The sequence below is a fragment of the Drosophila innubila genome (genome assembly GCF_004354385.1).
Source record: "Drosophila innubila isolate TH190305 chromosome 3R unlocalized genomic scaffold, UK_Dinn_1.0 2_E_3R, whole genome shotgun sequence".
Taxonomy (NCBI): domain Eukaryota; kingdom Metazoa; phylum Arthropoda; class Insecta; order Diptera; family Drosophilidae; genus Drosophila; species Drosophila innubila.
Genome location: NW_022995380.1, coordinates 4,875,687 through 4,900,538, shown reverse-complemented (window position 1 = coordinate 4,900,538; position 24,852 = coordinate 4,875,687). Strand labels below are relative to the sequence as shown.

At 42.1% G+C, this 24,852-nt stretch overlaps 6 protein-coding genes across 7 annotated transcripts; 3 read left to right on the top strand and 3 right to left on the bottom strand.

Moving 5' to 3' along the window:
• Nucleotides 1-720: 720 nt before the first annotated feature.
• On the bottom strand, nt 721-2,448 carry LOC117792679 (acyl-coenzyme A thioesterase 9, mitochondrial-like). The gene is made up of 4 exons (XM_034632901.1): nt 2,239-2,448; nt 2,087-2,157; nt 1,788-2,030; nt 721-1,727 (listed from the first exon to the last, which is right to left on the bottom strand). The coding sequence occupies exons 1-4, from the start codon at nt 2,355-2,357 to the stop codon at nt 796-798; spliced, it is 1,365 nt and encodes a 454-aa protein (XP_034488792.1). The 5' UTR covers nt 2,358-2,448; the 3' UTR covers nt 721-795.
• Nucleotides 2,449-3,391: 943 nt separating this feature from the next.
• LOC117792680 (putative tricarboxylate transport protein, mitochondrial) lies at nt 3,392-4,476 on the top strand. The gene is made up of 3 exons (XM_034632902.1): nt 3,392-3,677; nt 3,728-3,951; nt 4,011-4,476. The coding sequence occupies exons 1-3, from the start codon at nt 3,424-3,426 to the stop codon at nt 4,415-4,417; spliced, it is 885 nt and encodes a 294-aa protein (XP_034488793.1). The 5' UTR covers nt 3,392-3,423; the 3' UTR covers nt 4,418-4,476.
• Nucleotides 4,393-11,843, bottom strand: LOC117792683. Its single transcript, XM_034632904.1, has 17 exons — nt 11,695-11,843; nt 11,294-11,631; nt 10,903-11,238; nt 10,639-10,841; nt 10,366-10,574; nt 10,057-10,299; nt 9,510-9,967; nt 8,178-9,442; nt 7,726-8,117; nt 7,321-7,663; nt 7,095-7,257; nt 6,635-7,004; nt 6,306-6,570; nt 6,038-6,240; nt 5,351-5,976; nt 4,658-5,291; nt 4,393-4,594 (listed from the first exon to the last, which is right to left on the bottom strand). The coding sequence occupies exons 1-17, from the start codon at nt 11,788-11,790 to the stop codon at nt 4,484-4,486; spliced, it is 6,255 nt and encodes a 2,084-aa protein (XP_034488795.1). The 5' UTR covers nt 11,791-11,843; the 3' UTR covers nt 4,393-4,483.
• Nucleotides 11,844-12,938: 1,095 nt separating this feature from the next.
• LOC117792502 (protein pygopus) lies at nt 12,939-17,609 on the top strand. The gene is made up of 3 exons (XM_034632673.1): nt 12,939-13,723; nt 13,783-16,438; nt 16,521-17,609. The coding sequence occupies exons 2-3, from the start codon at nt 14,013-14,015 to the stop codon at nt 16,639-16,641; spliced, it is 2,547 nt and encodes an 848-aa protein (XP_034488564.1). The 5' UTR covers nt 12,939-13,723; nt 13,783-14,012; the 3' UTR covers nt 16,642-17,609.
• Nucleotides 17,610-18,103: 494 nt separating this feature from the next.
• Nucleotides 18,104-21,948, bottom strand: LOC117792501 (coatomer subunit gamma). 2 transcript variants are annotated; one of them, XM_034632672.1, is made up of 6 exons: nt 21,795-21,948; nt 20,854-21,509; nt 19,327-20,794; nt 19,081-19,266; nt 18,746-18,898; nt 18,104-18,676 (listed from the first exon to the last, which is right to left on the bottom strand). In XM_034632672.1, exons 1-6 carry the CDS (start codon nt 21,832-21,834, stop codon nt 18,546-18,548), a joined length of 2,634 nt encoding a protein of 877 aa, XP_034488563.1. In that variant the 5' UTR covers nt 21,835-21,948; the 3' UTR covers nt 18,104-18,545. The 2 variants fall into 2 exon arrangements, with proteins under 2 accessions (XP_034488563.1, XP_034488561.1); XM_034632670.1 differs by having other exon boundaries at nt 20,854-21,948.
• Nucleotides 21,949-22,601: 653 nt separating this feature from the next.
• On the top strand, nt 22,602-24,177 carry LOC117792503 (NKAP family protein CG6066). The gene has a single exon (XM_034632674.1). It carries the CDS (start codon nt 22,682-22,684, stop codon nt 24,116-24,118), a length of 1,437 nt encoding a protein of 478 aa, XP_034488565.1. The 5' UTR covers nt 22,602-22,681; the 3' UTR covers nt 24,119-24,177.
• Nucleotides 24,178-24,852: the final 675 nt, after the last annotated feature.

Here is a 24,852-nt window from a genome sequence, read left to right as displayed (position 1 = left end):
TTTGCCAGTTTAACGACAAAGACGCTTAGTATATGATTTTTTTGTTTGTTTTTTTATTACAATGAAGAACAGCGAAGAAGGTTAATGTACATATACAGTGAGGCCTGCCTATATTGACCATTAATGGTTTAGTATAATGGAAACATGTACATTTAATAAGTTAAACAATTAATACTCAAAATATTTAAAGAAAAACCAAATATTAAAGCTATCTTCGGCATACCGAAGATTTAATACACTTGAATATGACTGTAGATATTTAAAAAGTAAAATGGAGCATTGAGTAACTTCTTTAAAAAAAAACTGACTTTTTTAATTATGTTAAAAAACTGTTAAAAACTAAACACGCAAATGTATATTTTGTAAGCCGATTTAACCAAATTTGATCGAGTTTTTAAAAATTACACCGAATGTACAATTTGATTTTGAAACGATTTTTTCTATATGGTATAGTGATCAAAACTTGCATATTTCGTGACAAAATTATAATACTTTCTTCAAGGGTATAATTAACATAATTGGATTAACCCAAGACAGTGAAGTTGAATTGGATAAAGTAGGCTATAAAATACATTTTCGTACCATATGTGATAGGAAAAAGTATTTTTTAGCCTACTTTGGACACCACTGATCTAAGGCAATAATATTTCGGAGTATTTACTAAGTATTCAACTAGGATCATGGGGTCAATTAAACAAGTATATTAAGAGTACTGCAAAGTTTCTTCAGAAGAGCACCTCTTATCATAGCCTCAGCATGTAATTATCATTATGTTTGGGCAATCTTCAAGGGAATTCAATTGGCCTTGAGACCCATGCTGTATTCGAACTTGCGACGTCCCTGAATGTACCACATGGTCTCGTGATAGGAACGTGGCAGCACTTCGGTGACGGTGTGTGGTGCCGAGAACGTGTAATAAAAGGTATTGGTGGTCACCTGGTTGCCAGTGTGCGTGTCCAGAACTTCAGCCACCGTCATGATCTGCACATAGTTCAGTTTGGTGTACACCACATAGGCATTCATCTTAATGAATGAATCCACGCTCACCGGCTTCTCGAAGCTAATGTCGGCAATGTGCTCCAGCTTGGGACGCGTCTTGCAGTAGAGCATGGCAGCTGCCCAGCTGATCTCGAGGGCAGTGCGCATGAGGAATCCGCCAAATACACGATTGTGATGATTCCGATGCTCGGGAAAGGATGGTATGGTACTCATTTGATAAGAGTCTGACATCCAGCGGCAGTTTGGAGGCAATATGCGCTTGTTCAGCTCCATGGTGTCACTTGGCGTCGTTCGCTTATATAGCTCATACATCAACGTCTGCTCGGGATCATTTGGTTCCACTTTGAAGATGGATTGGGCGCAAAGCAATTGACGCATCTTTTTTCGATCCTTGCCGCCAGCAAGAATCACCTGCTCCTCGTCATTGGCCGGTTGAATGGGATTCACTGGAGCCGCCGCAGTGTTGGTCGCATTCCGAGCTGCCATAAGGAACAGGGCGCGAGTCAGCTTCTGGTAGCTGCCGTTTTGCATCTGTTCGAGCCAAACGACCACCTCCAAGGAGCTGGTGCCCACCCAGGACACATGTCCAGAGAGGCGTATGTCCTCGGTGCCGGATGCCAGCGTTTTGGTGAAGTCAATGCGATCCACGAGTATCGTTACAAAGGTATACGGCAAGTGTACATCCGTTGGCAACTGTGGCACCGTCAAATGCTTGTGGCAGCACCAGGCTGCAAAGGATAAGGGATCATTAAGCCTTAACGGATATTTAAGGGAAAAGCGTAGCTAACCAGCAAACATGTCCATGTCCTCGAGGAGTCTGCCCATGCGCACATTACCCAAAAACGTCACATACTTGTCCTGCAGCGAACGATCCGTGCTGAGTGGTATGATGGCTGAGGTGAACGAATCCTGCATAGCTCGAGCCGGCAGATCCTCCAGCTTTGGCTGGTATTTAAGCAAATGTTCACGCGACTTGGGCAATGGCTGATAGCCTGGTTCCAAGCCCAAACGCTTCATCATCTCCAGCTTCACTATAATGAGTTGCAGATTAATCAAACTGATGAAATCTCTTTGGGATTACTCTTACCCTCTGCCATTGTGCCGGATTCGTTCGGAACCGCAGATCGCTTAATGTGCGTGGGCGGGGAATAATGACGCCTATGAGAAAGGCAATATATATATATATATATATGTTAAAATATACATTTATTATTGCAACTTCATCACTTTTCTACTCACACAGACAACATTGAAGCCACGGCAGAAACATCGTTTAAACGTATTTTGGATTGCACCTTGTTAAATGACCTGTTGGCCAGGCATAAACATTTCTGTGCTCCTATCAACGAACGCAACATTGTTAAGTTTTTTATTATTATTATTAATTTAACACTTTTGAGTTATTTATTCAGCGTTTTCTTCACGCAAATCTACTTCTATGTGGGTCACACACACAGTCGTAAATACATATACACACGAACAGCTGATTTGCGACCACGCACAGTGGTCTGCAGCTAAACGTAAATGCGTGAATTAAGCAGCAATGAAATATTCAAATATGCCATTTTTTAATAAGTTTGCTTGTTTATTCTTCAAGCAGGATATAAACATGTATGTATAACTATTAAAATTAATTTATTTATCATTTATAACAGGGATGGTATTAATAATTTTGTTGTTTTTTTCTTTTTATTGAAACACTCATTACCGTATAGTAAATTTAAAAGAGAGTGAAATATACCAATATTTTTTTTAAATTGTAATTTATTTAATTTTACCATGATCTTTAAATTTTACTGAGAAGAAAAAAATACTCAAGGAATAATCATTATTTTATGAGTTTCTTTTTTCCTCAAGAATAGTGATGATTGTTTAAGTTTTTGATTATATCACAAAGTTAAGCATTATTTTAACTATAAATATTTGTAAATTAAGAAAATATATATAATACTAATAATAATAATAATTTTTTTTATTTTGTAGGTCTTACAAACTTACTTCAAAAATAAAAAGTCAGAGACTAGTGCGAACAAACTCATATATTCAAAATGCGAGCTGTTAAATTTTTTATATCGTTAAAGTTAAACAAAACAAAAAAATTTTTTAGTTACTAAAATTCATACACTTCAACTTCAAATTGCTTTTACTTGAAGCTAAACAGAACTTATAAACTCGACATATAAAATAGCTCCAAGTTTGTTTAAGGCCATGTAGTGATCATCACTTGTAAAGTTACTGGTTTACAAATAAAAAGTCTCCGAAAAGTAAAGGCCGATAATGTTGGCATTGGTGTATTTCAAATCGAATACTCTTATGCCTTATCTTTTGTTGTCAATTTAACTTAATTAATCTATATTTAGGACATTAATTGGAAAATATCACTATAATGTAGTCATTTTATTTTTATACCAAATCTAAAACGCAATGACACCCAAAGACAAAGGGGACAGAAAAGTTTTGAAGGGCGCTGTTGCTGGGGGAATCACTGGTGGCCTAGATGTCCTTTTTAATTATCCGATAGATTTCGTTAAGACACAGCTGCAGATGGATCGTTATGAAAAGAAATACGATAGTACCATAGATTGTATAAGGAAAACAATCAAACGGCATGGATTCTTTGGACTATATCGCGGCATGAGCATTTTGCTTTTAGGCAGCGTTGCGAAAGTTGCATCTAGGTAAGAACGTGCTTATTAATTGTATCTACCAATGATTACCTCCTTAATAGATTTGGTGCATATGAATTTTATACCCATAAATTTAAAGAGGAGGATGGTAGCATTACCATGTTAAATACTTTTATGTCTGGATTATTGGCTGGCGCAACGGAAGCCGTGGTGGCTGTTACTCCGCTGGAAACAATCAAGTTAAAGATTATTAACGATATGCATAGGGCTCGGCCTCGCTATAATGGTTTGCTCCATGGCGTATGGTATATTCTAAAGCGGGAAGGTATCTTGACAGCTTAACAGTGTGTAAATAATTTCAGATTTTAAACATTTATATTTTAGGCATTCGTGGCATTTACCGAGGGGTGTCAGCAACAGTTTTAAAGCAGGGCACCAATCAAGCCATTCGCTTTTTCCTGATGGTCACACAGAAGGATTTGTACGCTGGCTCCGACTCAACTGTGATTGTACCCATGCCATTAGTTGGCATCTTTGGTGTTATATCAGGTGCCGCCACAGTTCTCAAAAACACACCCATGGATGTGATCAAGACACGTATGCAGGGCTTTAAGTCTCATAAACACAAGAACACAATGGATTGTGCTGCCGAGATATTGCGCGAAGAGGGTCCTGGGGCACTTTTTAAGGGCTCGGTTATCCGGATGGCCCGAGTGTGCATAGACGTAGCCCTCACATTTATGATCTATGAGAGTCTTATGGAATATGTGTTTGCCAACCTGTGGTTATAATTCATGTGTATTTCATGCAGTTAACAAATTTTAAAAGTAATAATACAAATCGAACTATATGTTCTATTAGAGATTCAATTCCTTAAGCGCAAAGTTCAGTACCATTGGCAACAAGCCTGCATCCTCCAGCTCTAAAATCTGCTGACGTAGATTATCCTCATGTCGAGATTTTATCAGCTGTTAAAACAATCGGAAATAAGTTAAACCAGAACTTATACTTAATGTACAACTGCAGCTTACCTTCACTATCTTTACGCGTTGCTCAGCGCTTTGGCAGAATATAAGTACCGTGGCGGCCATGTGTGGTCGACGGACGAGCACGCAGAGCTCGGCGAATTGCAGTAGATTTAGTGCGTGCACCACTGGACATCCCTGCAAACGGAGCAGCGTCTTCTGAAGTCGCTCTTCCTCTGCACATGATCGTGTCGGTACCGCATTCTTAAAGGGATGGGCCAGCACACAGTCCCAGGCCAACGCCAAGCCATCTAAATGTAATAGCTCTGGTCTGCAGCTCAGCACATCGACCAATGCGTTTAGTTCCCGCACCATATTAAACATAACCATGCGCTTGATTATGCCATTCCAGATTTTGGGCAAATGTATGTCAAATCCGAGACAAATGTCGGCCATCACCTCCAACGAGAGAGGATTCTGCGCGTTACGCTGCCAGATCATCTTAATTATCCCAATCTTATCGCAATTTTCATCCGCAAACTTCTTAATGTTTGAGTTGTAGCCAAGTGCCTTTAATTCATGGACACATTTGATGGTAATAAACTGACGTTGGCTCAATGTGTTACTAAATGAATTGCTACCATCGTTGAGCTTGGAGTAACACTCATACATCTGCAACTGTGTTGAAGTGTTCATGGATCTGACAAACGCATAATTATATTTAATGTTGAACAACATTTATATCGAGTTGAGACTTACCCGCCTTTGAAAATAAGGCCTACAAGGAACTGAACTGCTTCGGATTTTGGCCAGCTGCTTAGTATGTAAAAGGCACGAACAACATTCTCACTGGCATTAGCGGTCTCACCATCACCGTTGCTGTTACAGCCATTCTCAGGCCAATTTTGATCCTCGAGGAATGTTTCCTCTAATATTGTACCATCCGCTGTTTCCATTGTGACCGACAGCCACTTTTGTAGCAGTTTAAATTGTATAGCTTCAAGGCTTAGATCGTGTAGGGCGCAAATCTCTTTAACCAACGCATTAATATCCACCTTGCTGGATTTAAGTATTAGCTCGTGATGGTATAGACAATGTATAAGCTCCGTGGGATGCTCGACCAGATGCATCATTTTATCATCGCTCAGGCCGTAAATATGAAGCAAATGCTGAGTTTTAATTATGGGATACATGCGTTTTATCTTTGCCAACTCCTCTTGGCACTTAGGATCGTTAATCAGCACAGCTTGGTTGGACTTAACATACTTCCAACCCTCGTAGAAGGCTTCCACCTGATCGGCGCCATCACGGGCATAGCTGGCTACATAATACAGTATGAAGATTACATTGCTGGGACTCTGGACATCTTTAACCAAGCGTAGTATCTACAATTAACAAGACGCTAATTAAATCTATCTAGATAAATAGTTGATGTTACTATCTAACCGATTTAAGGAACGCATTATTGGTGGGATGCAAACTCCACGCCTCCGAATCGTTCTTCGACTTATATTCGGCAATGGAGTTAGTAACGGCGGCCTTGATATAATAATCACAGCTCTGTGGCGTGTTCTTGGAATCCTTGAGAGCATTGTACATGTTTATCAATGGAAACCAACTCTGACAGTTATCTACATTCAGTTCTCTACCTGTAAGTTAAAATTATACTTTAAGCAATTAGCAAAAGGTGACCATCTACTCCATAGCAACTTACAGAGAATATCTCTTAGTGGATGCTCCACAAGTGGTTTGAAGGGCAGTCGATAGCGCGCGATCTTGGGAAGCACACCGTTGTCCTTTTGGGATTGCATCCATATATCTGTCTCCTGCTGACCTGCACGACTGCATCGCCGTGTGGTCATTTTGTGGCGCAGAAAATGCAATATATTCTTCCAGGTTTCCATTTGTTTGGGCGCTGCATCGAAGAACATAAGAATCTCAATGACACACAGGTACAGCTCATAAAAATAGATATTGATCTACAAAAGAAAAGCAAGGGATAATAAGTAAGAGTACAAGATTTGAGATATGTTGACATTGTACCTCCTCAATAAGCTCGTTCAGTTTGGAGGTAAATAGCTTAACGTTCTTTATTTCATTGATGTACGGCTGGCACATATCACGCATTTCATGCACACTGCTCAGCACAACAAGCTCCTCATCTCCGAAGGTGTCGTGCTTGATCTCGTAGCGCAACTCCTGGGCTCGTAAAATGCTAAGGACTTGTGTAATGAGCATTCTTTGATAATCCAATTTAAAGCTCTCACTCATCCGCTCCAGCAAACGAACATTGAGTCGCTTGTTGTGGAATTCATTAAGCAAATGCTCAATATTGTCCATCTCTGGATTAAATTTTCCCCTGATGGTAGGATCCTGCTGGCAGAACTCCAAATAGTAATACAATTTATTGCGTCTAAAAATGAGATGAGAAATAGTTTCAATTATTATTAAGGCAGCAAGCATACAAAATATTGAAGATGGTTAAAAATGAGATTCTACTTACGTAACGCGTAAGTTTTGCACATTTTCCATTTCATCAATATGTTCGTTGTACATTGCAGAGAGGGTGAGAAAATTAATCTTCTGCTGATCAGTTTTCACCTCATTGGAGAGCTTATCCAGCAATCCACGCGACTCGCTATCTGCCACCAGCATTGTAAAGAGCTCTGTTAACGGATACACATTAATAACAAGGCTTAACAGTTGTGAGCTTTGACCAAAAGATTTACCAATTAGGTTGGCTTCTTTGTTGTTCATTGCATTGCGAAAAATGCGACGCAACTGAAGCGTAATAAATCCCTCATTGATGATCTTCTTACTGCGATTGTGCCTCTGATATTCAAGTAGATACTGTGACATGATGTACCAAACATCATGTTCCTTAGCTTTGGTTAGTTGTTCCAATGATAAAAAGAAATCGGCACAAGCACCATCAATGTCGTGCTTGATATTATCCGGTAGCAAGTTTTGCATTTGCATCAACAGCGAGTTCTTCGGCTCCGTCTCAATGATCATGAGGAGCAGAGTGCGTGCCAAGAATTTGACAATGGGAAGACTACCGCTAATACGCTTCTACATGATGTATATATTTTAATTACGATATAGTAACGAAAAGAAGAAAAATAAGCATTTACTTTTTGCTGTGGCTTCTGTTGCGGCTGCACCTCGACTTCATCGAAAATGGACACGGAGTAACGCTTCTTGGACGATGGTTCAATGTTTACTTTCACGTCCATGGAGTTATTAAGCGCTGTCGAAAAGTTAAGCGTTGACTCGCCAAGCGCTATGGGAACGCCATCCAATGCGCGGCATATTTGTTCGTTTATTGCTTGCTCCTTGCCCACATAGTGCATCTCGATGGCATCCAATGGATAGTGTATGACCGCCACTCGTACATATTTAATGAGTTCCATCAGATCGCGATGACTACTGCGCTCGTGCAATAGCGCCTCAGTTAGCAGCTCGTAGGCTAGTGGAAAGCACAATGGATCACTTTCGTTTAGCAGTTGCATTGAAGAATGCGTATCTGATGGATAAGTTATATGTTAATCATGATATTCTACCAGTCCTTAGATTGTCCACTCACCATGACTTTGACTCTTGGCGTCGCCTATTTGCTGTACCAATAGCTCAATGCCAAAGTTGATGAACTCCTTGCTATTGGCCGGCACGCAGGAGATGAATTCAATTACATGATGGGCCAACGCACAGCTGAGAGGCAAACATCTTACGCACTGGCTGATTCGTAAAAGTCCATGGACTTTTTCCACATCCAGTGCCGTGCATAGCTCACTTATTTCATTGACTATCAGGGCACACACATTCAACGTGGCCTGGGCACGCGAGATAATGACCTCGATGCCCTCGTCAAGAAGAGAAAGTCGCTTTTGCAACGGTATCAGATCCGTGCTGCAGTTAAGTTGCAGATTGAATTTTTGACCCAGCTGTAAACGATGTTTGATAAGCAAATATCGACGATTGTATACTGGGTCAACGCTGGGTAGCATCAGCTTGAAAAGTTCAAGTAAATTTAGGTGTTCCTGCACCTTTGCCTCGCCGGTGCAGGAGCTCATCTCAAGAAGATTTGCTAAACTCTCAACGACATCAGTTCCCTGCTTGGAATTATTTTTGTCACTAAGAGACTTAAAAAAGTCATAGGCCATGTCGATCTGTCCACGTCGCGCCATTTGATAGCAACAGTTGAAATTAGCGCTGGTGGACACCTGTGGCGCCGCTTTAGTCAGTATGCGTATATCCTTAAGCATATCCGGTAAATTCAATTTAACAATTCGCATCATGAACAGCTCCAGATTGATGTTAACAGCACTATCCGCTGGCCAGCCATACTTGACCTTCATTATCTTGATCACCTGGATCTCATACTCGGCATTGATCTGCACACTGAGTGGATGTGTGGAGTTGCGTAGTTTAATAAGCGGAGCCAATGTTTCCGCCCAGGGAACTGGTGCATTCTGCAATATCGAGAGTGCACATTCCAAGCGACTATCCTCGTTGTGTATCAGTTCAATGCAGGCTATCGCACGATCCAACCAATTGCTAAGCGATTGACGATTGGCCACCAGCTGCGCGATATACTGTTTGATGACATCCAACGGCTGTCGACCCTTTTCCTGATAGATGGGGTACAAAAAGTCTCTGACCAGACTCTGCAACTTGTCCAAATGCACGCGTTGCAATATACGCAAGGCTGTGGCGTCTATGGAGTCCTGCATATAGCTGTCCAGCGTAAAGTTAAGGTTGTATATTTTCTTCAGTACTGATAAATCCTGCAGAGCATTGTCCAGATCCCTCAGCTTGCCAGTATTGCGCTCCTGCTGACGTCGCACATCACTTTAGAAGCGATAATAAATAAATACAATTCATGTTTTTACTCAGTTTAAATTAACTAAATACTTACGAGTAGATAAATTGAATTTCCTCAAATATTTCTAATATTTTGGTTGAGAATTCCAGACCAATAGCTGGCCAATGCTCGCTGTACTGCAGTTTCCGAGTCCTCTCAATGCTCCAGTCTGTGATAAAGGGCATAATTGTGGGATGTGTGTTACTGACAACGGGTACGAATTGACGCAACCACTGCACCACATTAAGGGGCTCAGTGTCGCTGGGTATGAAGCCCAGCAGTGTACGCAATTCATCCTCGTTAAGATGCGGCAAAATGTTGCTAGAGTGTCGTCGCCAGATGAGGCAGGCGGTGGGCATATCGCTGTTAAACATTTCCTTGACCACTTTTACCAGATTCGAGTTGTAGACAAACTTTTGCCACTCTGAATTACACTCGTAGGGATCAATTATGGCCATTGTTTTTAGGCGATGTAACTGCTCGTCTATTTCCAACAGATGCTCCTCATCTTCCTGCAATTTTAGATATAAAAAAAATTAAAAATACACAATCAAAATAAAAGTGAATGTGTAATAAACTAATTATATTTCTCCATGCTTACCTCAAAGTTTAATCTCTTTTTTACTTCTCTTAAATAGCGTTCCAAAATATGTCGCGAACTTAAGTTCATCATGCGATTATTCTTAATGAATGCTTTGCTTTCGATCTGTCCAAGCAGTTTGAGTAACATTTCAAACTTCTTATCCAATTCGTTGTCATTGACATTGCATAGCTCGACGAGAATTCGCTTGGCTTTTGCTTCAAAAATCGGTTGCAGGCACAATTCAAATTGCTTGGCAAAGTCCTAAGGTTGGAGAAACAATAACGAAATAAGAAAATTGTGATGTTTATGATGAAAAGGAATAGTTACCTCCGCCTCTTCCAAGCGACCCTTGGCAATAAGTTTTTTGAAACGATCACTGGGATCGGTTTCAGACACCATCATCATTTCCACTTCTGAAGGGATTTCAGTCTGTTCCAAATCCTTGGTTGCCAAGTAATATAGGTTAACAGCACTCTTTGGCTGACGCACAAGCCAAGCGTGTTGTGGCACCTCTACTTCGTTTTTGCATCTGAGTGCTGATAACAGAAATTATAGGTTAAATTAGTTTATGCTGCGATTATAACTAACTAAAATTCTTACAAGGATACTCGACAATTCGTATGAAACGATCTCCATCTGTGGTTGCCTTGGTAAGTATTAGCAGCTCCAAGTTCTCCTCACTACACTCCATGACCTGCATATCTTCGATAAGTAGCGAAGGGCTCTGTGATGATTGACACACGTTAACCGTGCGTGTAAATGGACAAATCTCCAGCAAATGTCCAGACTGTGTAAGCGCAATGCTAAAGACATACAACAAAGAATGTTATAACTTAATGATTATTATATGATTTGGATATTTACATATAGTGATCTATATTGTAGATTTCCTTGACGCTGCCAAACTGATTGGGTATACTGATGCGAGTCATATCCTTGGACCCAGTTTTAAAACTTAACGCTCCCTGTGCGCCTGTTATCATTAAATCGTAATCTCTGCGCTGATCCTCCTGATTATTCTCTGCATAGCTGTGAGCAGTGAGCTGCTTCAAGAGCATAGCACTTTCCACATTGGCAAGTGACTTGCCAGTGGATGTGCGCTGAATTGTGACATCGTCCAGGAGAGCTGTCATATTCTCATTATCAGTCAGCGTTATATTGGCAACCGTCTCAAGAGTTGTCTTATTGATTTCACTGAGACTATATTAATACTATATATTAGTGAGGAATCTGATTTGAAGACTATGTAACTAACCAGTAGACGCTGCCGTTCTTGCAGCTGAAGTAAAAGTTTTGGCCCAATTGCTGAATGTTGGTAAAGGTGCCGCCGGTTAATCCCACATCTTCAATTCTTATGCTCACACTGAAGAGCAGCAATCCCTTAATATAGACTCCATGTACTTCGCCGTCGGAGAGGCCGCATACGATGAGATTACCACTGTCGGAAATGGCAATCGCATCAATATGTGCGCTAAAACTTAAGAAACTGCACTTGGCCACCAGTTCATCCTCGAGCAACAGAAGACTTCTATCAATGGATATGACCATTTTACCACTTTGCACAGACGCTTGTATTGATGGAATCTTTGTAACCTAAATCACAACAATAAAAACACAATGGTTGGTTACTTCCTTTGGCATTCAATTGAAACTTGCCTCATCTTCGCTGCTAATTTTGAATATACTGCGCGATGAGAAGGCATTGGATATGGTCTCATCTTCCACCGCTGACGCCTCGAAGTTGCTCCACATTATTTTTGATTTCAAGTGAGCCGCTGTGAAAAAAATTTAAACCAGCCAGCGCCAAAATGTAAGCGTCATTCTCTTTAGAGTTGTATTTAGTTCGAACAAAATCAATTGAACAAATCACTAAAGTGAGCGAAGGAACTAGGTCCCTGATTGTAGGTCATTTAGTTCAGTGACTAGATCTACTTGCGAACTAGTTTATTATTCAGTTGGTCAGAGTTTGCGCCATGTCGCTAAATTTAAATTTAGGTATTAAGGTAAATATTAAAATGCCATAATTTTGCAATAAATTATTAATTTTAAGAAAATTTAAAATTTGAGATTACATAAAATTGAGGTAAGCATTTTTATGAAGGTTTGAGGCTTTTAATCCCAAGGGCAGAGAAGTTACAAATTTAATTTAAAAAACGCAAATAGCTCCAACAAAAACTCTGCAAAAATTTTAAAAATTCTATCTTCAACATTAAGAAATTTCCGATAAACAAGATGGGTGAAACATTTAAAGTTACAAATTTTTACAATTGACTCAAAATATCGCATGTTGCCAGATCGGTGAATTTAACAGAGTGGCAACGTTTCGGTCGGGTTGCAGCATTTGGATCAGGTGGCCACGCTTTATCTCAAGACGCCGTGAACAGCGATGCCAAGTCATCCTAATTTATCGGCAATCGGGAGTTTTTAAAGTTTTTTTTAAATCAAAGAACAACACTTAATTCATAATTTTAATTTTTTTTTGTGGTTCTGTTGAAGCTTAGCCTTTTTAATATTACTTTTTTCAAAGTCATCCTTAAACCAATAATTTGACCATCCAATAAAAATTTCCGATCAGCTTTGATAAGCTGGCAACGAAATAAGGTGTTTTGAATTTGAATCAACTATTTTTTAGCTAAAATTTTTTTAAATTTTCGCCCTCTTCCGGGAGCTGACGAACTTCTTTGTCTAGTTTAAAATTTTCATAAAATTGTTAATTTTTTATTGAGTTTGATTCATTTTCAAATTTGAAATTTTTATCAGTGATGGACGTCGATATCGATACTATTTTAGCAGGAAAACATCATGCCTCCTATTAGTACATCGATACTCTGAGAATGCATATCGTTAGGGTTACCATAGCTTCAAAATAAAGAATGGAATTTCGGTATTAGCTTGTTGTCGAAATACGGTCACCTTGGCTGACAAGCGAGGAAAATTATTTATATTTTAGAATCCACGACGCTTCTCGTACGAAAATTGGCAAAATATTGTTGATCAATTCAGTTTTAACACATTGACGTGCAAATGACAAACAGTGGCGCCAAACAAGGCCAATTTGTATGCTATTGGTGTCCAAATGGTTACACGGCAACCAAATTCCCATAAAAATATTGCCTGACACCGCGGCCATCAACAAAAACGAAAACCACGAAACAGATTTACGTGCGCAAAGTGCAAGAATTGCATGGTTAAAATTTAAACGTGCAAATAATTTAAAATTACTGCACACAAAAAATGCATATACAAGCTGTAGTGTAAAACAAATTAAAAAGTAGCAGCAAAATTGCTGCCGCTGCTTTGCGGTGGTGGTGCAAAAAGAACATAAAATCGGTGGCAAGAAGAAGAGCCGCCAAGTGAGAAAAGTGAAGTAAAAAAAGAAAGAAAAACAACGCCGCCGAAATCAATTAATCATATCAAAACTCTCAATTATAATCAACGTAAGCATATTTGCATTCGTCCTGGTGTTATTTATGCTGCAGGTGCTTCTGCCGCTGTCGCTGCTGCTGCTGTGCTGCTTGGCGCTACGCTATTCCGACGCTGCCAACGCTGACGACATGCGCGCGTAGAGTTGCCAGCTCTGAAATTTGCAAAAGTCGTCGGTCGTTCAGTCGCATTGTGGCGGCTTCTGCACAAGACAAGACAATTTTTAAATAGTTGGACACACATTCTGACGAGGAATGCATTGGTAAGTAATTAGGAATAGAATTCAAGCATTTCTATACTCATTAATGGCTTCTCGCACAGGCTGGCAACCCTTTCAGCTCTGCACACGAAGGATTAAAGGAACTACTCTAAAAGCTAGCCAAGATTAATATCAAGAGCAAGTGCATTGTCTTCGCACTTGCCAGATCGAAATATATATTCGAAATACACGCGTCGTGGTCCAGTGGATCGACGACGCCATTGGATAGAAATTTTTGTTCGCCCCGTAGTTAAAGAAAGCTGCCACCATTCGGAAGAAAAACACTTCGAATATGACCCATAACATCGGTATGGCGCCATATCGTTTGCCGGGTCCATCGGGCGCTCTCTGCCCGCCTGATTTTAAGCCGCCGCCTCCGACGGATATCATCTCGGCGCCGAGCAATCCAAAGAAGCGACGGAAAACCTCAAATGCGGCCAACTCAGCGGCTGCTGCGGCAGCGGCGGCGGCAGCTGCAGCGGCCGCCGCTGCCAACTCCATGCAACAGCAGCAATCGGCGCCGCCAACACCGCAGGATCTGTTGCCGCCACCGCCGATGGGTGGTTTCGGTGATACGATAATCGCATCCAATCCGTTCGACGATAGTCCCCAAGTGTCGGCCATGTCCAGTTCGGCGGCCGCTGCAATGGCGGCCATGAATCAAATGGGCGGCGGCGGCGGACCCGGCGGACACTTTGGACCGCATGCGCACTGGGAGGAGCGCATGGGTATGGGCATGCATCCGCATATGCATCCACATCATCCAGGAGCTGGCGGTGGGCCCATGGGCCATGGACCACACGGGCCACATCATATGGGCGGCCCACCGCAAATGCGTGGCATGAGCCCCTTGGGACCTGGTGTACATCCGCATCCACATGCAATGGGACCCGGTGTTGGACTGCCGCCGCACATGAACCATGGCCGAGCTGGTGGAGTGCCCATGGGCAGCCCAATGGGTGCGATGGCTGGCATGGGTGGCATGAGTCCAATGGGCAACATGGGAGGACCAAGCATATCACCGCACCATATGGGCATGGGTGGATTGTCGCCAATGGGCGGTCCCAATGGCCCAAATCCGCGTGCAATGCAAGGATCACCAATGGGCGGCGCCGGTGGACCAGTGCCAGGTCAGAACTCGCCTATGAACTCACTGCCAATGGGCTCACCCATGGGCAATCAAATTGGCAGCCCATTGGGACCGGGACCAGGACCAGGACAACAGCAGCAACAACAGCAACAAGGATCACAACAGCAGCCACAAAACCCGCAACAGACGCACATGAACAACGGGCAAATGGGTCCACCGCCTTTGCACAGTCCGCTGGGCAATGGACCAACAAATCACAGTCACATGTCCGGTGGACCGGTGCCAGGGCCAGGTCCTGGGCCAGGTGGACTAGTTGGGCCTGGTGGCATGTCGCCGGCTAACAGCAACAGCGGCAACATGATGGGCGGCAATGCATCCAACAGTGGCAGCACTAATAACAACAACAACAACAGCAATGGAATGAATCCCAACAATAGCAACAACAATCAAAATCCCCATCCACATCTGTCGCCAGCGGCGGCGGCAAGTGGACGTTTGGGTGGTGTGCCCAATTCAATGCAATCCAACGGTCCAATGCCAGCGTCGTCATCAGCCGCATCCACGGCGACGACGACGTCAACGGTAACAGCGACCACGTCAGTGCCTACGTCCTCACCAGCGCCGCCCGCCATGTCACCGCATCATTCGCTCAACAGCGCCGGTCCCAGTCCGGGCATGCCCAATGCGGGTCCAAGTCCGTTGCAATCGCCAGCGCTCAGCGGTGCTGGCAACAGCAACAATATGAACAACAACAACAACAACGGACCCATGATGGGCCAGCAAATTAATCCCAATGTTCCTATGCAGCAGCAGCAGCAGCAACAACAGCAGCAGCAGCAGCAGCAACAACAACAGCAGCAACAACAACAACAGCAGCAGCAGCACGGTCCAATGGGCGTCCATATGGGTGGACCACCTGGACCTGGACATGTGCCTGGCGGTCCAATGGGAATGGGCATGAATCAAATGCTTCCGCCGCAGCAGCCGCCGCATCTTGGTGGACCACCGCACCCGCAGCTAATGAACCATCCTCACCCGCATCATCCGCATCCAGGTGGTCCCCCACATCACATGATGGGCCCTGGCCCCGGCATGCATGGACCAGGTCCTGGCGGCATGCCACCCCATATGGGTGGGGGCGGCGGTGGTGTTGGTAATCCCCATATGATGGGCCCACACGGCAATGCCGGCCCACACATGGGCCACGGACACATGGGAGGCGTGCCAGGACCGGGTCCAGGGCCAGGCGGCATGAACGGACCGCCGCCACACCATGGAATGCCACCTCACCACGCACACAACCACCCACATCATCACAGCCACGGACACGGTCACAGTCCAATGGGAGGACCAAATATGTTTGGAGGCGGCGGTGGACCAATGGGTCCCGGTCCAATGGGAAATATGGGCGGCCCAATGGGCGGTCCCATGGGCAACATGGGCGGTCCAATGGGCAAACCCATGACGATGAGCGGTGGTAAAATGTATCCGCCTGGTCAGCCAATGGTCTTCAACCCGCAGAATCCGAATGCGCCGCCCATCTATCCGTGTGGCATGTGCCATAAGGAGGTGAACGACAACGATGAGGCAGTTTTCTGTGAATCCGGTTGTAACTTCTTCTTTCACAGGTATGTAGGATTAACAACAGCGTGATCCTGTAATAATTTGCTTTTTGAATTCGAATTCTAATCCACTATTATTTGATTTTAGAACGTGTGTTGGTCTGACGGAGGCGGCCTTTCAAATGCTCAACAAGGAGGTGTATGCCGAGTGGTGCTGTGACAAGTGTGTGTCTTCCAAGCCTATACCCATGGTTAAGTTTAAATGCTGAACATGTTAACCGATTTAGAAACTACCACCAGCTAGCACTCATTCACTCTGTATAAATATCCAAGCATTAACTATTTTAATTGTAGCATTTAAGAAGGAGATTAGGGTTCCATCGTTTAATTAATTGCAAACAATATGCGCTCAATAGTCAAAAAGGGTCCCCAACGAATCAATCAATCAATGTTTCAATCTTTTAAGCGACAACTCACTAAATGGCCGGAGCAGTGTTGTGAATTTTAGTTTCGGCCTGGCTCAATACGCGCATCCTTAAAACAAAACAAAACAAATCAAACCTTAATTAAAACGACAAGAACGATAAAAACAACAAATATGTATGCTAATTGTAAAATACGAGTAGTATAGCATAGTATAGTGTAGTATATCATACATAATATATATATATATAAAGATGAAAAAATGAAATAATAATATGTATGTATGGCGTGGCGTTGTCAGCTAGAGAGCAAGATAAGCAATCCGTAACGGAAATGAAAAAATAATAAGAAGAGAAAAAAAAAAAACAAAAGAACCACACAATGAAAAAGAGAATAACACTGTCAAATATGTGAAGATGATAACAAAAAACGAAACGATTATCAATCTACTCCAGTGTGTGTGTGTGTGTATTATAGAAGCGAAATTATGAGAAATTATTGAATTCAAAATAGCGTTTAAGAGCAGAGTATAGAGAGATTGAAAGGACGAAAAGAAACGAAACAACAACAGAATGAAAAGAATATGAACACAAAAAACGATAATTTTACATTTGTTTTCGAATAACTAGAGATTTAAGTGTGAGAGTGCATGCGTATACATACATATATACCTATACATATAACACATACACGTACACATACAAATAAGATAAATCTAAATCTAATAATCGATCTGACAATGAGCATAAAAATTTGTAACGAAATGAAATTAACTTTAACTGTGTGAAACTGTTTCCATTTGTGTGCAAGAAAATGAAAGGAAATAAGAGATACAAAAATGAAAAACAAGTCTTTCGTGTGGTTTTTTTTACTCTTGCGTCGTCAATTTTACACGAACTCTTTTTAACTGAATACTTAATATGAATACTAAACGAAAGAGTATTGAGGATGATCTTGAGATCATGAATCGTTCGATTTAATTGGTGCAAAATGTATTTACAAAATATTAAAAGAACACACGATGAGATAGAGTGAAATCGATTGCGAACAAAAGAAGCACAAGAAATTATTATGAATGCAGCAAACAACAATTAATTTAAGCATTAAAAGTTAACGCGTGAAGAAAAATAAAAAATAAATAAACAAAACACAAATTGTAAAAATTGCAAATTAAGTTATTTATAATTAAATAAAAATACATACAAAATACATTGAAAACTTGTGTTGAGTTTACTTTAAGGTTGAAAAAGACCCTTTTATCATCATTTGTGGCATATATTCAAAGAAGGCGACCCATATCGAAGCTAATTCCTCAGGGAGAACACAGCTTAGTATTCCAGAAATGTATTTCAATGCTTAAACTAAACACGCACAGGATAAATCGATGGTAAACAAATACAAATATATCTCGCTTTGAGTTTCTGCCGATTATGGCTAAAACAACATTAATCCTTTTGGAAAGGCAGCAAATGCTCGCATAACATAACAAGTACCCAAACTGAATGTCCATGTTGATAATGCGATTTTTAAACAATTTCCCACATATTTATCATGATTTGGCCAGATAATTCAATAAAGGCAGGTTCCAACTTATAAGAACAGATCATGGCAATTTTGCAAGGGCGCCACTTAAAGCTACTAAATTATATATTTTTGATTACATTTAACTTTTTTTTGTTATATACTTGGATTTTTATATCATATTTATTGCACGCAAAAACCAAATGAGGTTTCTGCATGGCTCGCTATTTTATCCGATGGCTGCCGTTATAAGCTCAGCCACGTCCTGATCTGTGCTGCGCACTGTCAGATTTAATGTGACGCCCTCGGACAGCGCTAACTTGGCCCTCACCAGCACTTCAATCCCGCCCCGGAAGGTGCCTGCCAAAAGAATAATACGAGATTAATAGATAATTTAAACTATACGACTATACGCCTGATTTGCGTTACCTGAGCAGAGTACTGTGTGAAGGTGCGTGCCCTCGGGCACTTTTTCGGAAAGATTCGCTGCGCCTAGGCCAAGTATTTTTATTATGGTATTGACTGCGTCCTGCAAGTTGCTTACAGCGGATAGAACAAATGTATCCTCTGCTTGTAGCCACTCTGTAAATAAATAAGTTTGTTTAGTAACAAGAAATCAACATTATCTTTGGTATGCCGAAGATTTATTATAGTAGTCCACTTTCAACCAAGTGTGTTCGGTATGTATTGGGCAACACTGAGATACTAGTTTGCATAGAAACAGAGGGACGTGGCTATTTAATAACAATTCCATTGAGACTTACCCTCACTGTCAGCGGCATCCCATGTCACCTGGAAGTTATTCTTTTTCGTTTTTTGAATTTGGTCAGCAACGGTGATCTCTAGATCCTCCAGCATGTACTCATCATCGTAGCCCTCCTCAGAGTCTGGCTCACCCGTATTGGGATCGCAATCCTTGACCACAAAACGCAATGTTGCACCGAATGTAGCTGCAGAGTTGGAATTACATTACATACTATCTATAATTGGCATATATATTTGAATAGTACCTATGGAACTGCTTGCATCTGGCGGGAATTCGACAATCACAAATGTCGTCTGCAATTCGTTGTAGGGCAATTTGGGGCATGGAATCACGGCACGCGCCGTATAACCCTCCGGTAGAGTCAGGTCCACGCGAACATTCTCCAGGAACTGATCAGAGAGCGTGTTGAGGCAATCGAACTGGAAAACAACGTGCTGTGCGAATATATGCTTGATGCACTGCACTGTGTACTCCGTTTCGCTTTCCGTTAGCTGAATAGGCGCCGTGCTGCGATGAATGGGTCCGAGAACTTGTATGCCCGGCAGTTGAGCTAGTCGAGCAGCGCTCTCTTCTTCCCGCGTGATCTTTGGCACACGAGGTGCGCTCGTAACCATCATGACATCGTTTGTGATCTCGGGCTTAACAATAGCTGCCTTGGGCACTATGGAAATGTCAAAGTGAGTCTGCAGTTCGCCGTTCAGATGATCCGTCAATGCCTTTTCCAGTAGAGTCAGCGAGCAGTTCTCCCGCTCAATGATGTAGTTTTTGTAGAGCTCCGGCTTGGCCGAGTTCAGTATGCTTAAGTAGTATGTGGCACGGTCGCGTACCTCATCATCGGGATCCATCTGGCAGCGGCCAAGCAGCACCAGAATATTCGCCAACAAAGCTGGACACGAGGCACCAAATTGGGCAAGTGCAGTGACCGCCGCAGCACGCACAATGGGGCTCTCCAGGATGACACGATTGTAAATGAAGCGTATATACTTCGAGGGCGTGGCCGCAAATGGACCCTCCTTGCCCAGCAGATGCAGGATGCGCACGGCCAACGAGACATGCTCACAATCTTCGATGAACTCACAGAGATGGGAGAGACCCGACTCCTTGGCATCGACATTCTCCTCAATGATTGTTATAATGGTGTCCACAATCGATGTCTTGTACTCGAGTCCGCCCTCTTCGCGCAGCATTCCACTGAGGAAGTTCATCAGCACTGTATGCTTGCGTGGATATTTGGCGCAAAGTGCACAAATGGCCTGCACAACGACCACCTTGAACTCATCGGAGATTTCGGCCACAAATGTTGAAATCTGCTTCATCAGACGCTCCACGGATGATTCGGCGCCCGTTTTCAGTAACGTTGTTATGGCCAGCGTGGCCACTGAACGATTTGAATCGGTAATAAGACCCTCCAAATCCAAATTGCATGTGGTCACGGCAGCCGGATGCGTCATGGCCACCTTGTTGAGGGTGCGAACGGCAGCAAAACGCAAAGTTGCCTTTGGCGAGCCACAAAACAGTTGCAATATGGAGAAGGCCGGCGACAACATCCGTGGATTTGTATTCTTCAGATTGACAATTGCATGGGCGGCCTCGTAAACAACCATTTCGCTCTTATGGCGCAGACACGCCTCAATAAATGAGTAGAGCGGTGAGTCCGACAGCTCCTCGGCGGGCACATCCTCCTCCTCAATCAGTTTGCAAGCAATGCGTATCTGTGAAAGTAAGGGAATGTAAAAAGTGACATGATGACATGATAAACGATGACACTTACCAGCATACAAGCGGCATAGGGACTCTTGAGCGATCCACGGGTCAATTTGTTGACCAGCTTGGAGACGGCCAAGCGATCCGATTTGCGAATGTGATACAGCAGGCCGAGAGCATGATATTGCACCATTATATTGTCGCTGTTCAATGCCTCTTGAGCCTCGTTGGCCCAACGCTTGACGACATCGCCAGCAGTGCTGGCCAAACGCAGGGAGCTAACCAGAGCCGCACAAGAAACGGCTGCATTTTTATCCACAATGCATTGTTTCATGTAACGCTCAACGGCCTGGAGCATTGTGTGATCTGTGATGCTGCAGAGTGCACGGATGGCAGCAGCACGATATAGATCCTCTTTGCCGGTCATGTCCTTTGTTAGGGAGCTGGTGACAATGATGACATCCTCGGCAATAGAGCTCAGCTCCTTAATGCCCAAATATACCATGCGACGCAGCACCACATCCTTGGACTGGAACAGCTTTGTCATGGCAAAGAAGCAATCGGTTGCCTCACGTGCCACCAGCACTTCTCCCTGATTGATCAGGTAAAGAATCTTGGTGAGAATATGAATGCATTTGCGGGCATTCACTGGCGTCTCATTAAATGTACGCGTCTCCTGCAGCACAGACGTTTTCTCCAGATTCTGGTACGCATTTGTCGGACCTGGGCGTTTTAATTGCGAAGGTGAAGGTGAAATAAAATATTTCATATTTCAACCGTCAGCAGGTAATAAATAGAAACAATTTATTTATTTGTTATTCTGGTTACTTTCGAGTGTGTGAATAGGTGTTAGTTTTGTTGGGCTGCTCGATGTTTCACCGACTATATGTGTGTGTATTATGCCGTGGATTGCCAGCGGAGCACCTTCTGCGGCTCGATTGCAATTGATGTTGGCAGTTGGTTGCGGCACCGCTGTTAGTGAAATTTCGTGGCTAGACAGTTACTTACCGTCCTCCTCTTCATCTTTGTCGCGTCGAAAAGAACCCATTTTTGTCAGGCCTACTTGCAAAACGATTGAAAAACAAATAAAATTGTGAAATCTTAGAAAAAATCTTTGATTTTTCGCTACGCGTACACGTCACAATCTGCCAGTGCTGCCAGCTTTTTAATGGAAAACATAAGATTTTTTATTGCAACTGTTTTTTGAAAGACGTTGCCACCGGTCAAAAAAAGGTGGAATTTATTTTAGCGTTGCCAGACCTAAAATTCGTGTAGATTATTCTCATGTTTTTCTTTTATCAAAATGATCTTAGTTTTTTTTTAATCTATTTTTTTATAATCAACTTCTTTCTCCAAGAGCTGGATAATTTCAAATCTTCATAAAAATTTTCGCCTTAATATTATATAATTACGGATTCGAACTAGCTTTTAAAAAGCTAAGTACAAGAAAGAAGAAGAAGCTCTATTCGAATATTCAAATGTAAACGTTACAACAGTTGTCGCTCATCATTATGAGATTATATCTATCAATATATCAACTAGAGTTGGCGATTTAGCGATAAATTTAAACTTAGGTATTACAAATTTCAAATATGCTATAACTTTGCAATAAATTAATACATAAAAAAAAATAAAAAATTTGAAATAACATAAAATTAACTTAAACATTTTAATGAAGGTTTGACGCTTTGCATCCCAATGGGACATTTAAGAAATTGGCAAAAAAAAAGTTGGAGCTACCAATTTTGACATTTGACCCAAAGTGATGCACATTGCCAGATTGGTGAATTTAACAGGCTGGCATCTTTTCGGTAGGGTGGCATTAGTCAACAGAGTTAATCGTTTTCAGAAAACAGACAATTTTGCTGGAATTAACTGCAAATAATTGTACAAAAATGCCGTCACGTAGCAGAAGTCGGTCAAGAAGCCAACGCAGAGACCGATATCGAAGGAAACACGACAGCGGCAGGTCTCGGGATCGTTCGGACAGGCGGGAAACAAACAAGCCGGTGTCACACAGCAGTTCAGGTTCTAGGACAAGAGAACATCAAAAGAGAACGCATACACATGAAAGAAATGGTTACACTGAGTCATCGCCACCAAAGCGTGAACGCCGCAGTTCGAGAGAGCCGCGACGAGAGCCGCAACGAAAACAGCGCTCCCGTTCCCGCTCCTCGAGCACGGACTCTAGCAGCAGCGGGTCAGCGGATAGTAGCAGCGACTCTAGTAGCTCCAGTTCCCGCAGCCGTAGTCGCAGTCCGGTCAAAAAGAGACCAAAATCCGTTGAACGATGGCCGAATGATCGTTTCAAAGACAACAACGACAGGCAAAAGAATCCATTCAAAGGACGTGCACCCGAAGGCAGCTTCATCAACGATCCGGCTGAACGGACAGGCCGACCACATTTTAACAACCGAGGTGGAGGTCAAATAAAAGGCGACTCAAAAGCCTTAAATGCGAGACGAGCACAACGTGTCCACATTGGCGAGGAAGGCGTTCCAGAGGTGTGGGGAACGAGTCCGACACGGGCTCATGATGATGATGTGGAGCTGGTTAAAGGTTCATTTGTTGGACCCAAAAAGAAGAAGAAAAAGAAAAACAGCAAGAAATCTGATGCAAAGTCCAAAAAGAAATCGAAAAAGTCGAAAAAGAAAAAGCATAAAAAGGATTCCAGCAGCTCCTCCGAAACATCATCTTCATCATCAAGCTCTAGCAGTGAAGACAGCTCCTCGAGTGAAGACAGTTCTGAAGATGAGAATGCAGATGAAGTTTGGTTGGAAAAGACTGAGGATGGCATTAAGAAGTCATCAAAGAAGAAAGCAAAGAGTTCGCACTCAAAATCGAATAAAAAACACAAAAAGAAGAAGAAGAAGCGCAAATCAGAGTCATCCAAGCACAAGAAAAGTTCATATGGTGGAAGCAAGTCCAAATCCAAGTCTAATGGCGGCAATAATGATGAGGATGTGGGTCCATCGCTGCGCCCAGGCGGCAGTTTGAATCAAAAGGACTTTGGTCGTGCTCTCCTGCCCGGCGAAGGAGCTGCCATGGCTGCTTATATTGCCGAGGGCAAGCGGATTCCCCGACGTGGTGAGATCGGTCTGACATCGGATGAAATAGCCAACTTTGAATCGGTGGGCTACGTAATGAGCGGAAGTCGCCATCGTCGCATGGAAGCGGTGCGCATACGAAAGGAAAATCAACTTTACTCTGCGGATGAAAAACGCGCTCTCGCCATGTTCAGCAAGGAGGAGCGACAAAAGCGAGAGAATAAGATATTGACACAATTCAAAGATATGATACACTCAAAATTGCAAGCTAAAGATAAGAAGTAGAGATGACTGAGTTGTAAATATTAATAAACCATATTTTATTATGACAGCATCTTTTAAAACTATCCATTTCGAATAATTTAAGGGCCTACGTATATATTGTCGATTCTTTGATCACAAATTGCATTAATAAAATAGTCTGAATCTTTTAATGACAGTGCGTCTTGAATGTGCTGATAAATTATAGTCTCAGTATTATTTCGCATATCTAGTGACATTAATCTGTGAGATCAGCATTGTCCAATAGTAATAAAGCTTTCATAGATAAGTTTTGCTTTTTTAAATAAACCTTTATTTCAGGGAAAAACTGTTCTTTAAAGCATAAACCATTCATTGCAAATTAAATTAGACAACCAGGACTTTTTGTTTCAAGACCAATAAACGGGCAAACGGCGCTCAAATAACATTATTTTGTTAGTTTTTTTTAGTAATAATTCAACAAAAAATTATCAGTTCATTTACAATTTTTAATTCGCTATTATATAAAATAAAGTTGCATTTTTTTATGAATGCTGGGAGTTTGTCGGGTCTCAGGGGAGAAGTTGTGTAATTAAGTTTAATTTAATAAAATCCAATAATTTGACAAAAATTGTGCAAAATTTTCAAAATTCTATCTTTAAAATTATAGAGTTGCAGATTTTGATACATTTTGAAAATTGATCGCAATCTAAATATGTGTGAGCCAATTCTACCAACCTGTTTTTTTTTGCGATATGAGTATTAAAACAAGTTGGCAG